Source organism: Geotrypetes seraphini, chromosome 5 (assembly GCF_902459505.1).
Source record: "Geotrypetes seraphini chromosome 5, aGeoSer1.1, whole genome shotgun sequence".
NCBI lineage: Eukaryota > Metazoa > Chordata > Amphibia > Gymnophiona > Dermophiidae > Geotrypetes > Geotrypetes seraphini.
Window position 1 is genome coordinate 168,046,755 of NC_047088.1, and position 14,781 is coordinate 168,061,535.

The 14,781-nt window shown below is 45.1% G+C and overlaps 1 protein-coding gene across 2 annotated transcripts in view; it reads left to right on the forward strand.

The window, feature by feature from the left end:
- ERBB4 (erb-b2 receptor tyrosine kinase 4) overlaps window positions 1–14,781 on the forward strand; it is a 1,781,744-nt gene that overhangs the window by 1,494,182 nt on the left and 272,781 nt on the right. For both annotated transcript variants that reach the window (XM_033945093.1, XM_033945094.1), the window contains one exon: window positions 14,074–14,259. In XM_033945093.1, the coding sequence (XP_033800984.1) occupies window positions 14,074–14,259 (186 nt within the window). The remainder of the gene's footprint in view (window positions 1–14,073; window positions 14,260–14,781) is intronic.

Consider the following 14,781-nt stretch of genomic DNA (forward strand, 5'->3'; position numbering starts at 1 on the left):
ACCTCCTGCACCTCTTTACTGCTGCTTCTTCCTCTGCCACCAGAATTTCCCTAGGTCCAGGATCCTCACTGCTGCCACCTGCCACTAGACTGTGCCATCCCAGGGCTGCTGCTGTACTATGGTACCGCTGCTGCTACTACTACTACTGCGGGACTGGGATCTCTGTTCAGCTCCAGCCTGATTCAGGTTAGTCAAACTAGGGCCTGGCCTGGGGAGCGTCAAGGGGAGGTGGCAGGGGAGCATAAAGGGGGGAGAGCAGAAGAACACGGGGACTATAGAGAAGAGCATCAGGGAGGGGCCTGGAGATCATGGGGAGCTACAGAGGAGAGCATCAAGGAGGGAGCTTAGAGATCACAGGGGGGCTGTAGAGAATAGCATTGGGGATGGGGCCTGGAAAACGGAGGGGACTGTAGAGGAGAGCATCAGGGAGGAGGGCAGAAGAAAATGGGATGGGGGACCCGTAGTGGAGAGCATCAGAAAGGGGGCCTGGAGAACATGGAGGGGGGGGTGCTCTAGAGAAGAGCATTGGGAAGGGGTATGGAGAACATGGGGGGCTGTAGAGGAGAGTATAAGGGGAATTGGCTTCAGAAAACCCCCTGCCAAGATGCCAGAAGCTATTCTACCATGTTTATTTGATATTTTAACTGTTTTAGAGTTTATACTTATTTTGTGCACTTATGATATGTGCCCTGGGATCAGTAGCATGGAATGTTGCTACTATTTGGGTTTCTGCCAGATACTTGTGGATTGATCACTGTTGGAAACAGGACACTGTGCTAAATGGACCATTGTGTCTGACCCAGCAGGGTTTTGTATTACAGTACTCCCCCGAAATTCATGGGGGTTCCGTTCAAGGAACCCCCGCGAATCATGACAAACTGCAAATACAGTTTTTCGTGGGTGAGACTGGAGAGGGCAGCGGGAGAGGCAGGAGAGAGCAGCCGGAGTGCTGGCAAGTGAAGAAAATCACTCGCTGTGTGCTCTTCCTGCACTAAAGTCGGGCCTTACCAATCAGGAGCTGCGTGTCAAAGCAGCTCCTGATTGATAAGGCCCAACTTTAGTGCAGGAAGAGGTGGTCGGAGCATACAGCGAAAGATTTCCTTCAATCGCCGGCGCTCCGGCTGCTCTCTCCTGCCTCTCCAGCTGTCCTCTCCAGCTGTCCTCTCCTGGTCGGCGGTCGCAGTTGGAAAATACCGCGAATGACCGGGACCGTGAACTTCCGACCGCAAATGACCGGGGGAACACCGTACTTTTGACTGTATCTTGTAGTTGGCACTGAAGGTGAGTTTTCCATAGCAGTTACTGAGGTGACATTGCATATTTTAAAGTCATCTGCTTGTCCTCTCTGAAAAAAAAGCAGAATATAAATGATAATTAAAATTTTCTGTGCATAGTGTGTTTGTGTAGTTTAATTATACTGTATATTGCTAATAAGATTCCTGTATATCGTGTGTAAATGAAGAATGAATGGAAGAATGGCATTACAGTTAGTACTATTATTATGGGGGTGGGGTCTGGGGGCGGAGTTTGGACACCTGCAAACAAAAAGGTGTTCCCATGCCCCTGTTACCAGTGACAGTTTTTCAACTGCCAGTGCATGTTGGAATCCCATTACTTGTCACTCAGTTCTGTTAATTATAATGCTGCCATCTTTAAGGGATCTGTACTCTAGTTGTTGTTTTTTTCTCTCTGTTATTTAAATTAGAGACATTTCAGTCAGTTCAAGGGGCACAAAGTCAGACAAGCTATAATGCTGTGGGAGGGTAAATAGCACTAAAGCATCAACTAAGAACAAAGGTTTCAAAATCACTTTTTTTTCTGAAAATGTGGGGCTTGAGCTAAGTGAAAGAACACAGGCTACCTTTGCAGTGATATGCCTCGCGCTTGCAGTCTGTTGAGAGCTGTGCTAAGGAGAGAACCTCAGAGCTTATATCCTCCTCTGTAATAAAACCCTAAGCGCACATGCACACGTGGAGGGGCATAATCAATCGAAAGGGACCGTTTATGTCCATCTCGCAAGTCATCCAAAGTTAAAAAGAGCTTAAGCTACATTTTCGAAAGATACGTCCAACTATTTTTTGTTTCGAAAATCATCTAATTATATGTCCTGCCGATCTGATCGTCCAAGCCACTAAATTGTCCATCTTTATACCACATTTTCGTCCAACTTTCCGTCCAAGTCTAAAACGCCTAAAACAAGCCCTGTTGGACGTGGGAGGGGTCTGCAAAGTGAAGGACTGCATACCCAGATATGCCACCTAAACAGTGGGGTACCTTACAGGGCACTGCTGTGAACTTCACAAAAAGGGTGCCATGGCTTCTCCTCCCTACAGCTCCCTTATAGGTTACGGTGAGCCCCCCAAACCACATCCAGAATCCCCTAGACCCACTTATCTACCACCCCAATAACCCTTATGGCTGCAAGAGCCACTTATATGCCAGTACAAAAGGGTTTTGGGGGTGTATAGGGGAATGCACATATTTCAATATCAGTGCAGTGATTACAGGGTCTTATGGGCATGGGTCATCCTCTCCATGAGTCCCTAATCCACCCCCAAGACGATTTAAGACGCCTCTGTGCAGCACGACTAGGCTTTCCTATGCCAGGCAGCCAGGTGATGATGGTCTGGAGGCAGAATTTTAAAGTTATGATTAAAATATTTATTGGGGTGGGGGGGAGCATTGGTGATCACTGGGGTAGTGTGTGGGGGTCTGTTTTATGTGTTTGCAGTGCTTATCTGGTGACTTTAGGTGGGTTTTTGTGACTTAGACCAAGAAAGAAAGACACACACATCTATTCTAGCATCCGTTAATGTAACGGGCTTAAAGACTACCGTATTTTCACGCATATAACGCGCGCGTTATACGCGTTTTTACCTACCGCGCATACCCCTCGCGCGTTATATGCGTGAGCGCGGTATACAAAAGTTTTTAAACATACAGAGTTTTTAAACATACAGAGTTTTAAACATACAGAGTCCCACCCCGCCCGACGCCCGATTCACCCCCCCAGCAGGACCGCTCGCACCCCCACCCCGAACGACCGCTCGCACGTGTTCCCACCCGCACCCGCATCCACGATCGGAGCAAGAGGGAGCCCAAGCCCTCTTGCCCGGCCGACTCCCCGACGTCCGATACATCCCCCCCCGGCAGGACCACTCGCACCCCCACCCCGAAGGACCGCCGACTTCCCGACAATATCGGGCCAGAAGGGAGCCCAAACCCTCCTGGCCACGGCGACCCCCTAACCCCACCCCGCACTACATTACGGGCAGGAGAGATCCCAGGCCCTCCTGCCCTCGACGCAAACACCCCTCCCCCCAACGACCGCCCCCCCCAAGAACCTCCGACCGCCCCCCCAGCCGACCCGCGACCCCCCTGGCGACCCCCACGACCCCCCACCCCCCTTCCCCGTACCTTTGGTAGTTGGCCGGACAGACGGGAGCCAAACCCGCCTGTCCGGCAGGCAGCCAACGAAGGAATGAGGCCGGATTGGTCCATCCGTCCTAAAGCTCCGCCTACTGGTGGGGCCTAAGGCGCGTGGGCCAATCAGAATAGGCCCTGGAGCCTTAGGTCCCACCTGGGGGCGCGGCCTGAGGCACATGGGCCCAACCTGACCATGTGCCTCAGGCCGCGCCCCCAGGTGGGCCCTAAGGCTCAAGGGCCTATTCTGATTGGCCCACGCGCCTTAGGCCCCACCAGTAGGCGGAGCTTTAGGACGGATGGACCAATCCGGCCTCATTCCTTCGTTGGCTGCCTGCCGGACAGCCGGGTTTGGCTCCCGTCTGTCCGGCCAACTACCAAAGGTACGGGGAAGGGGGGTGGGGGGGTCATGGGGGTCGGCCAGGGGGGTCGCGGGTCGGCTGGGGGGGCGGTCGGAGGTTCTTGGGGGGGCGGTCGTTGGGGGGGGAGGGGGGTTTGCGTCGAGGGCAGGAGGGCCTGGGATCCCTCCTGCCCGTAATGTAGTGCGGGGTGGGGTTAGGGGGTCACCGTGGCCAGGAGGGTTTGGGCTCCCTCCTGGCCCGATATTGTTGGGGAGTCGGCGGTCCTTCGGGGTGGGGGTGCGAGTGGTCCTGCCGGGGGGGGATGTATCGGACGTCGGGGGGGGGCATCAGGCTTTCAGGATGGGGACAGACCTTCAAAGGGGGACAGGACTTCAAGGGGGGACAGTGCACGGAAAGTCAGGGGGGGTGAACGGAGAGTCGGGACAGCGCACGGAAAGTCAGGGCAGTGCACGGAAGTCAGGGGGGGTGAACGGAGAGTCGGGACAGCGCACGGAAAGTCAGGGCAGTGCACGGAAGTCAGGGGGGGTGAACGGAGAGTCGGGACAGCGCACGGAAAGTCAGGGCGGGCGAAAGGAGCGTCGGGCATCATGCGCGGTATACCCGTGAGCGCGGTATACAAAAGTTTTTGTACATATCATCGTGATTTCTGCGCGCTATACCCGTGTGCGCGTTTTACACGGGTGCGCGTTATTTGCGTGAAAATACGGTAGTTAAGAATATAAATGCCTGAGTACCTTATCAGCCTTGTTGACTGTTGGAGACTGGCTAGCTGAATTTTTCTGTAAACCATGAGCCACAAGAGATGTTGTGCTATAATTTCACAAACACAAATCTGATGTCACAAAGAGGGCTGCAGATTGAATACTGAACCTACACACGTCTGGTTATTTTAACAATTGATGTCTTTGAATGTCTTACTGTGTTTATGAATTGAGTGAATAGGCAGAAGTGTAGATGAAATTAAACCTCAGAGATAGAGATAGTCACTTGATAGGTACTGCATCCTTGGCTGTCTCTTTCTGATTTTGTTTAAAGTCATAGATTTCTATGAAATAAAAATTAAGTCTCAGCTTGCTATAACTGCCTACTGCTACTGATTACAAGTGGAGAAAAATGAAAGATCAGGATGATAAAGAAGGATTTAGCATTAGATTGTTGGAGTATAAGGCATTATATGACAATGAACATAGCAGATATTTTCGAGAAAGGATTAATAATGCTCAGAATAGGTTTCAAGAACTTTTTCGGACTGTTAAATTTCTCTTACAGAGAAAGAATGTTTTTTGTAATGAGGAGCAACCAGATGTTAATAAATATGCACATTATTTATTATTTAGAAGAAGTTGGGGGAGGAAGTTCCTAGTGAATCTAAAGGAGGGGGATGTTTGGAGAACGATTCTGTTGAGCCAAGTATGGTATGGCGATCATTTAAGACAGTAAGTAGAGAGGAGATTTGTCAAGTTATCTTATATAATAAAATGCTAAGCATGCATGCGCACTCCTGCCTGCGTGTTCCGTGATCCGTAGGTCCGTGGCAGGCAGGAGAGCACATGGGCCCTTACAACGGTCCCACACTCAAGCGATGTGGCCGACTCTTTTACACTGCACGGCCGAACTCTGCACTCTGCAGCTCTTCTCAAGAGCCTCACCAGCACTTCAGCGTTGTAGCCGACGAACTCACAGCCACACCTAAGCGTAAGTTCCTTTATGGCAGCTAGCGTACTGAGGGGCCGGGACTTAGGAGAAGGAGAGCTGGCCAGGGATTCATCCGGCCCTGGCCAGGCAAGACCCCCCTTCCCCGCCGCACCCAGGCCCCGGCGGTCCCCGCCGGCAGGAGGAGGGCTTCGAGGGAGCCGGCTGTCAGCGGAGGGCAGACGCGGGCCCAGGACGGACTTGCTCCAGCTCACGCCACCTTCAAAATTAAAAATAAACGGCCCCACACTGCCTCCCTGCTCGCACAGACCTCCATCAACGAAAAACGGCACTACCATTTGGAAGTTTATTTTAAAAGTTTAAAGTCGCTGCGGCTCCTCTCATGAGCCGCACCTGCGTCGGAGAAGGCTTCCGAAGCAGGCAGCGATCGTGAGAGGAGCAGCCGCGGCAACTTTAAACTTTAAAAATAAACTTCAAATGGTAGTGCCGTTTTCCTATTTCCGGCTGTGCCCTTGCCATCTCTTTTGCTTTCTCCCTAGCCCCCATTGCCCTACGGGTCTGTACCTTTGTATTTATCCTTTCGAGTGCGCTTTTTAATACTCGAGGCAGCAAAACAACCATGCAGGTGGTGCCTGAGCAACAAGCCTGTCTTGCTGTCTTATCCCACCAGGCCGTCTGTTTCTTAAGGATTAATTATGTGCCAAGTTATGTGGAGGGAGACAGCAGAAAAGGGAGAGGTAAGTGGTACATGCTGAGAGGGAGACCAAGGCAGAAACTGAGGAAGATCCAAAGGCAATTGTCTGACTGGTATAAGGAAAAGAAAGAAGGGAAGAGATGGAAAAAGACCAAAAAAATTAGCTATAGAGGCCTCTACAAACGGAGAAAAAAAGAGTAGGGATGTGAATTAATTAGATTCAGTTCATTTAGACAGCTTAAAAATGTTAATGCATGTAAACCTAAAAACCAACATATTTTCAACTGATCTGAGTGCATTACAAAGTTCTAATGTTCATAACCTGAGCACATTAAAGACGAATATGGGGAGCAAATCATAGTTTGTATAGAAATATATAAATTCTTATTGTTTTTAATAGACCCCTAACGCTAGCGGTACATCAAAACACGGCGCGTATCGGGTTCTTCAATAAAGTTTGACTGTCAACCCATTGCTGCTGCTGCGCTTTCCGGTACGCCTCCAAGCCGTGGCTCCTCCCCCCTCCCCGCCCCTCTCCTTCAGGCTGCGGAAGAGAATGGAGTGTGGGGCTTGGTGGAAGTGTTTGTGTCTGGGTTGCAGGATGGTAAAACTGTGGAGCTGGCAACAGGTACACGTGCATGCGTTTCTTCCCTCTCCCGGCCAAAACCTTGTAAATTAATGGCGGCTCTGATTATAGGGGAAGACTTTTGCACTTAAGTTGTGGAGGGAAATGTTGCTGCACATGGAGGGGGAAGGAATGCTGCGCACAGGGAAGTGGGGGGAGAGAAATGCTGCTGCATGGGGGCAGGGAGAGAGACAGAAAGAAAGATAGACAGACATATTCTAGCACCCGTTAATGTAACGGGCTTGCTTTGGGGAGGGGATAGGGAGACAGAAGGGGGCCACGGAGAGACAGTCAGGCATGGAACAACAGATAAATACAGGTAGGCAGGGGACCAGGGAGAAAGACAGAGAGACATACAGAAAGAAAGACAGGGGGCCAGGGAGAGAGACAGACATAAAGAAAGACAAACAGACAGGGGGCCAGAGAGACAGATAGAATAAACACAGACAGACAGCATGCAATGAGAGAGACACAAAGAAAAAAAAAGACAGACAGCCAGCGACCAAGGAGAGAGAGAGAAAAAAAAGAATGACAAACAAACAGGGGGCCAAGGAGACAGACAGAAAGAAAGACAAACAGCCAGCCAACATCTAAGGAGAGAGAGAGAGAGAGAAAGAAACCTCCCCCCCAGACAAACACTAGCCAAGGAGAGAGAGAGAGAGAAAGAATGACAGACAGGGGGCCAGAGAGACAGACAGAAAGAAAGACAGACAGACAGACAGACATCTATTCTAGCACCCATTAATTTAATGGGCTTAAAGACTAATTACACATATTTCACCAACACACACGATTTTGGATCCATGTAATTCTAGTATACTTTGGCAGATACCTTTGGTCTTAAGTACTTTTGTTACTTCATTTGTTAATAAATCACTACCCTGGCCTTGTTTCTTTGCAAAGCTTACTGAAAGAATAGATTTGGAAAAATTGGTATCATTTATGGAGTCATGTAATGTTTTACATCCAAGACAGGCAGGATTCTGAAAGATGTATAGTACTGAAACGGTGTTAGCAGGTTTTCTAAGTGAGATACACTCTATTTTAGATTGAGGGCGGGCAATTTTACATTGGTGGTCTTTTTGGATTTGAGTTCAGCTTTTGATCTGGTTGATCATGGGCTGTTACTCGGTCATTTATGAGATATTGGTGTGAAAGGGACGGTATTGGATTGGGGTGTAAGGAATCTACAGTTACCCCAATATTAAAGAAAAAAGGATTGGATGTTGAGAAGTTGAAAAATTTTTGTCCTATTTCTGTTGTACCTTTCTTGGGTAAGGTGATTGAGAAAGTAGTGTTAAACCAACTGAATGACTACATAGTTTAATGCGGTATATAACTTTTTAAATAAAATAATACATATTACAAAATAATTACCTTGAAGCATTTCAATTTGGGTTCCGTCAGGCACATAGGGCTCCTTTTACGAAGGTGCGCTAAGTGTTTTAGCGCACACACCGGATTAGCGCACGTTAGCCGAAAATCTACTGCCTGCTCTAAAGGAGGCAGTAGCGGCTAGCGCACGTGGCAATTTAGCATGTGCTATTCCACACATTAAGGCCCTAGCGCAGCTTTGTAAAAGGAGCCCATAGTGCAGAATTGCTACTGCTCCCTGTGATGGAGGTTTTACGAAAAGGAATTGATAAACGGAAGAGATGTCACTTGATGTATCAGGTGTATTTGACACAGTAAATTTGGATACGTTGCTGTTGAAATTGAAGCATTTAGGTTTAGCGGGGGAGGTTTTGCATTGGTTTGCATCATATTTAAAAGATGGAGCTTTGCGAGTAAGGAGTGGGCAATCTGTTTCCAGAATTGTGGAGGTTAAAAGGGGAGTGCACTTCTCCCTCCATGTCCGCGGTTTCTGTATCTGCGGATTCACTTATTTGTGATTTTTCAGCTGCCGACTCTGCCCCCTAATTTTTGTCACTGGAAATCGCTGCTTCCAGTGGTTCCTGAAGGAAATCGCTGCTCCCGGCGTTATACGGAGCAAATCGCAGGTTGGGCTATTCATGGTTTATTATCTTTTTCAGGTCTATTTTACCGAAAAACCGCGAATAACATGCAAAAAGTCATTTGCGGTTTTTCAGTATTTACGGCTATGTTCTGCCTGCATCCCCCGCGAATATGGAGAGAGAAGTGTACCTCAGGGTTCTGCTCTTTCTGCAATTCTGTTTAATATTTATATGTCTACTTTGGGGGCAAAGTTTCAGGAGATGGGAGTGCAATACAGAATATACGCCAATGATATTCTATTCTTTTTTCCGGTGAGCGATGCACTCACTGCTGAGCAATGTTTGCAACGATATATGGAAATGATTGTGGGATGGATGAATGAACATGGTCTAAAATTAAATGTTAACAAAACAGAGGTGATGGTGAAAAGCCAAAGGGATAACTTTGAGTTAGAAAGTGTTGATGTGATGGGTGAGAAGCTGTTAGTCAAAAAAGAGATGACGGCATTGGGAATATGTTTGGATAGCTCTTTGACCATGGAAAAACAAATATTGAAAATGATTCGGCTGGGTTATATGCAAATGCAATTGTTACATAGATTAAAACCAATGTTACCAGCATATAATAATAATAATAATAACTTTATTCTTCTCTACCGCCATAATCAGACGACTTCTAGGTGGTTCACACCAAAGAGAGCTGGACAATCAGTGAATTACAATATGCAAATTATTGAAATAAAACATTTTACACAAGAGTAGACATATTAGAAGTATTAGATTTAGTGTAGCTTCTGTTTAGGAGATAAATCTATCAAACAATGCAGTTATGATTTCTGTAGTGCGGTGCAAGCATTAATAATAAGTAAAGTAGACTATTGCAATTCTCTTTATTTAGGAGTTACTAAAGTGAATATGAGGGCACTGCAGATGTTAATTAACTCTGCTGCAAGATTGATTACCGGGCTTTCAAGAATGAATCATATAACCCCAGTGCTGAAACAATTGCATTGGTTACCCATGCAGCAGAGAGTACAGTTTAATATTTTTTTCAATCATACAGCAAATTTTATATCACGTTTCTACAATGGTACGAGTTTATTTGAAATCTATCAACCCAGAAAATGTTTGAGATCTGCAAATAGTATGAAACTAAGTTTTGAGGGTAAGATGTTAGTCTCTCATGTTAAGATTGGGGCAACAATGCTGCCTGTGGCTGGCGCCAAGCTCTGGAATGCGCTGCCTGGTATTCTGCGATTCTGTGATGGGAGATTGAACTTTAAACAAATGTTGAAAACGCAATTATTTGTTAATGCCTTCCTGTGCTAATGCTATTATTCTCTGTTAATGTTTTCCTGTCCTGTAAATGATTTTATGGGATCTTGTGTTTCCATCTTGTAGGATGAATTTAAAAGAAGAGTTTAATAATGATACCGTTAATTAATGTCTTCTTGTGTTTGTCTTGTTGAAACATGTTTAGCATTTCAAAAATATGTATGCATGTAATTTTGTAAACTGAAACTCTAGGCACACTACTAGTTACTTTTGAAAGAAGAACATTCACATATAGCCACCAACCACAGTAGGAAGTAATCCCACTGCTTACAAAACTTCTTTCAGAATACTTTCTTAGTTCTATTCAGGGTCCTCAGCGGGCCACCACACACTCAAATCATTTCATTGTGTGGGGCTTTATGCTCCCATTCGTCATTGGACCCGTATATATAACATCAATTTTTATGGGATAGTTTTTTATATAAATACTAAAAGTACTTAGCTTATGGTTTTGACGCTAGTCGGGAGGGTAGAACCATCAGCCACCAACATGTTTCGCCCATGCAACTCTAGAGCTTTATCAAGGCACCCTCTCCCTATACAAAAGTAAAAAAACATACCTAAGTATCACTACACCATAAAGCCTGTAATCAATCAAACTTAAATGCAAACTCTTACCGTTCATAATCAATTTACTCCCACCATCGCGTCGTAGACGAAATGGCGGTCACGCTCGTTATCAGCTGATTTATATGTGACCCAGACGTCGACGTCCCAGGAAATCAGGGACGTCAGGGTCTGACGTCAAACTTACAATAATCCAGTCAACTTTAACTTTGTATCACGTAAGTTTATTAACATAGGATGATAAATAGGATGTAATTTTGTAAACGGCATAGTTATTATGCGGTATATAAATTTTAAAATAAATAAATAAAAATTAAAAATTTCTAGATGAGCAGATTTGAAAATGGAACACAAAACAGAAATTAAATATGGAAGAATTTGTGTGGTAAAATCATACCACTCTGACAACAATCTAATTTATTATTATTTAAAAAAACAACAACAAAGGACAAGTATCTCTTTAAAATCATGACTGGTTATAATTTCTCAGTATTAGTGTTACATAGCCAGCCTTGTCCTGTGTTACAAGGAGGTTTCAAAAACAGTATGTACATATCCATTTATACAATAGGGAATCTTAAGGAGACAGTTTTCAAAGGGATATTAGTAGCTGGATATATAAATGAAATAGCGGAAGAAGTATCTTAATCTTCTGAGCAGAACTCTGTGAACTAGGGGAGCCTAGTTCAAAACCTCGTACAAGTCATTTAACCCTCTGTTGCTTCAGGTACAAACTCAGCATGCAAACCCACCGACTCAATCGCTTAGGCCCAATTCTATATAGGACGCCGGTCGGCTTCTGAGACTGGGCATCCTATACAGAATCTGGGCCTCAATGTACAGTCCTTTAGAAAAGATGAGAACCAATCCAATACCGTCCCTTTCACACCAATATCTCATAAACGACTGAGTAACATGATCAATCAGATCAAAAGCTGAACTCAAATCTATAGAGACCACCAATGCAAAATCCACCCCCCCCCCCCCCCCACCATCTAAAATAGAGTGCATCTCACTTAGAAAACCTGCTAACACAGTTTCTGTACTATGCATCTTTCGGAATCCTGCCTGTCTTGGATGTAAAACATTACATGACTCCACAAATTTTTCCAAATCTATTCTTTCAGTGAGCTTTGCAAAGAAACAAAGCCAGGGTAGTGATTCTTCCACTGCAAATGCACCAAAGCCCATTTAATTCTTATGGGCTTCAATGCATTTGCAGCGGGAGAATTGCTACTGTGGCTTTGTGATAGGGACCCCTAGTCTGTTAAAAATCATTCTAATGTGCATTAAAACTTTGACTTAATAGAACATAAGAATTGCCATACTGGGGCAGAATGAAGGATCCATCTAGCCCAGTGGTCTCAAACTCAAACCCTTTACAGGGCCACATTTTGGATTTGTAGGTACTTGGAGAGCCGCAGAAAAAAATAGTTAATGTCTTATTAAAGAAATGACAATTTTACATTAGGTAAAACTCTTTATAGTTTATAAATCAACCCCCCTCCCCCCCGAAGGCACTTCTTTGCAGCATCCTCCAACTTCCCCCCCCGCCCCCTGGCCTTCCGGTCTTAGTTTCAGCTAATTACCGCAACCTGCAGAGAGGATCGCCGATGTTGTAGCGTTCCTTGCAGGCTGCCATTGACCTCCACAGCACGTTTCCTCTGCTGCAGTCCCGCCCCTCTGACGTCAGGGGCAGGATCACGGCAGAGGGAACATGCTGCTGAGGATGACGGCAGCCTGCAAGGATCGCTACAGCATTGGCAATCCTCTCTGCAGGCAACGGTAATTATATGAAGGTAAGAGCGGGAGGCCAGGGGGGAAGCCAGAGGATATCGCAAAGAGCGGGCAGCACTAGTACACACAGCACTAGTACAGACCGCGGGCCGCAAAATAGTACCTGGCGGGCCGCATGTGGCCCCCGGCCTGCGAGTTTGATACCACTGATCTAGCCCAATCTCCTGTTTCCAAGAGTGGCCAACCCAGGTCCCAAGTACCTAGCTAGATTGATTTCTTTTCATTAAAATGTTCCAATTTAGATTTTTTATTTTATTTTATTATTTTACACAAATGTGAAACAAACTGAAAAATTACCAAAACTCAGATGAAAAGCCAAATTTTGTGTAAATGAGCTAAAATTTGTTGCCTGCCATCATCCCTAGTTAAAGGTTTTTGCTTTCAACCAAAAACATTTTTGGTGGGGATTCTGAGGACCTGCAAGACAAATAAATATACCCCTTCCTTTACAAAGCCACGCTGGCATTTTTAGGGCAGGCAGCTGCAGAATTCCTATGAGCGTCCAAACTGCTACCGCCCTGGCCGGCGCTAAAAACGCTAGCGCAGCTTTGTAAAAGAGGGGGATAGTGCAGCTGTTTGCCTAAGGCAGAAGTCAGCATGTGCTGTCACCAACCTCTGCATTAAGGAAGCAGCACGAGAAGGAAGGAAGCGGTGAAACCATGTTTTTTCGGCTAGTAGGGTTTCTGCATCTCTGCCAACAAAGGAAAAGGGGTGTTGAAGTTCTGAAGGGGGCCTGAGCCCAAAATGGAGGGCCTAAGTCCACAAGTCCCCCATAGCTATACACTGCCTTAAGCACGTCTATCAGCTAGTCCATCATACTGTTGCCTGAGAAGATCTATTGGATTCTACGTTATGGGACAATTTGGCCAGCTCCTCCTTCAGCACTGCCTTTTTCTTCTGCTGGGTCCCTGATTGGCACCCACTGTCATTGCAGCACAATAGCATTTACGGTGGCAATATGCTCTCAGTGCATGCTAATTCACGTGTTAACTGCTTACAGCAATTTATTAAAAAGGTCCTTATTTTGCTGTGCTAGATTAGCACGAGATCCCTTCAAAGTCCATTGCTTCATTATTTTGCAACAGCAGCAAGAATACATGAAACATTTTATGTACTGTATTCTGATATTTTTTTCTGTGCTTTCTGTATCAGAAATAAAAATGATTCATAGTACTTTTATTTAACCTCTCTCAACAAAAAAAACCTATGGAATATTTGATCCTTTAGTTCCCTTATATTGGAACCCCTTCAGATCTTGCCATTTGAGGAATACACAGAGATATAAACTGTCTTTCCCTTCTTTTAATGGTATTAAATCTGTAGGAAAGCTTAGTCAATCTTTTGCCTTCAAGCTGGTAGAGATGTGGAATGGACTTCCTGACTCCATTAGACTGATAAGCCAGCTACAACAATTTCGTAAAGCCCTGAGAACTCTGCTGTTTACACAAAACTTAAATGGATTAACTATAGTATCAAAGAACTGACGATAATCTAGCTTTTTTTTCTTCTATTCCCTCTTTCTTATGTACTCTAATCTTAATTACATGTGAACTGAGTCGAGCTCCGTTGGGAGATGACCTGGTATATAAATTGAAGACTAGATTAGATTAGATTATATACTGCAGTTTTATATTGACCTGTGTGCATGTTTTATCGTTACAGGAAGCCTTCATAATGGCAAGCATGGATCACCCACACCTTGTACGACTATTGGGTGTCTGCTTGAGTCCTACTATTCAGCTAGTCACTCAGCTCATGCCTCATGGCTGCCTTCTGGACTATGTTCATGAGCATAAAGATAATATTGGTTCTCAGCTTCTTCTTAACTGGTGTGTTCAGATTGCCAAGGTAAGATTCTATATTTTATAATGTTTGTGCTTGAAATTGTGGATGTAAATGTTTTATACATCGCTTAGATTTAAGCGATTCATAAATTTTTAAAAAATAAATAAAAATATAATAATCCATAGAAGGAATTTGGCAAACTACTGTACTGTTATTTCCATCTGCTGGAAATCTGTGACATTCAAAGACTACAGTATTCCCATTGGTTGAATAGCATATGGACATCAATTCTCAATCGATAAACATAACTAAATGTTGATTCAGGCTATATAAATATTAGTTGGAAAACATAGCACTCAAAAGGCGATGACAGGCAAAGTTTGCTCTCTTCTCTTGACTGCACTGTGAGATGTTAGAGGCCTTGATTACATTCTGCCCAGCCAAACTTTAAGAAAAATAGCTGTACAAAATATTCATTCTGTGTGATGCAACAGTCATTCTAATCTTATAGAACAGATATTCAGTATTTGAGTGAGAGAGCGCTGTATTCCATTAGGGCTTATGCACGGTAGACTTTTTCTATTA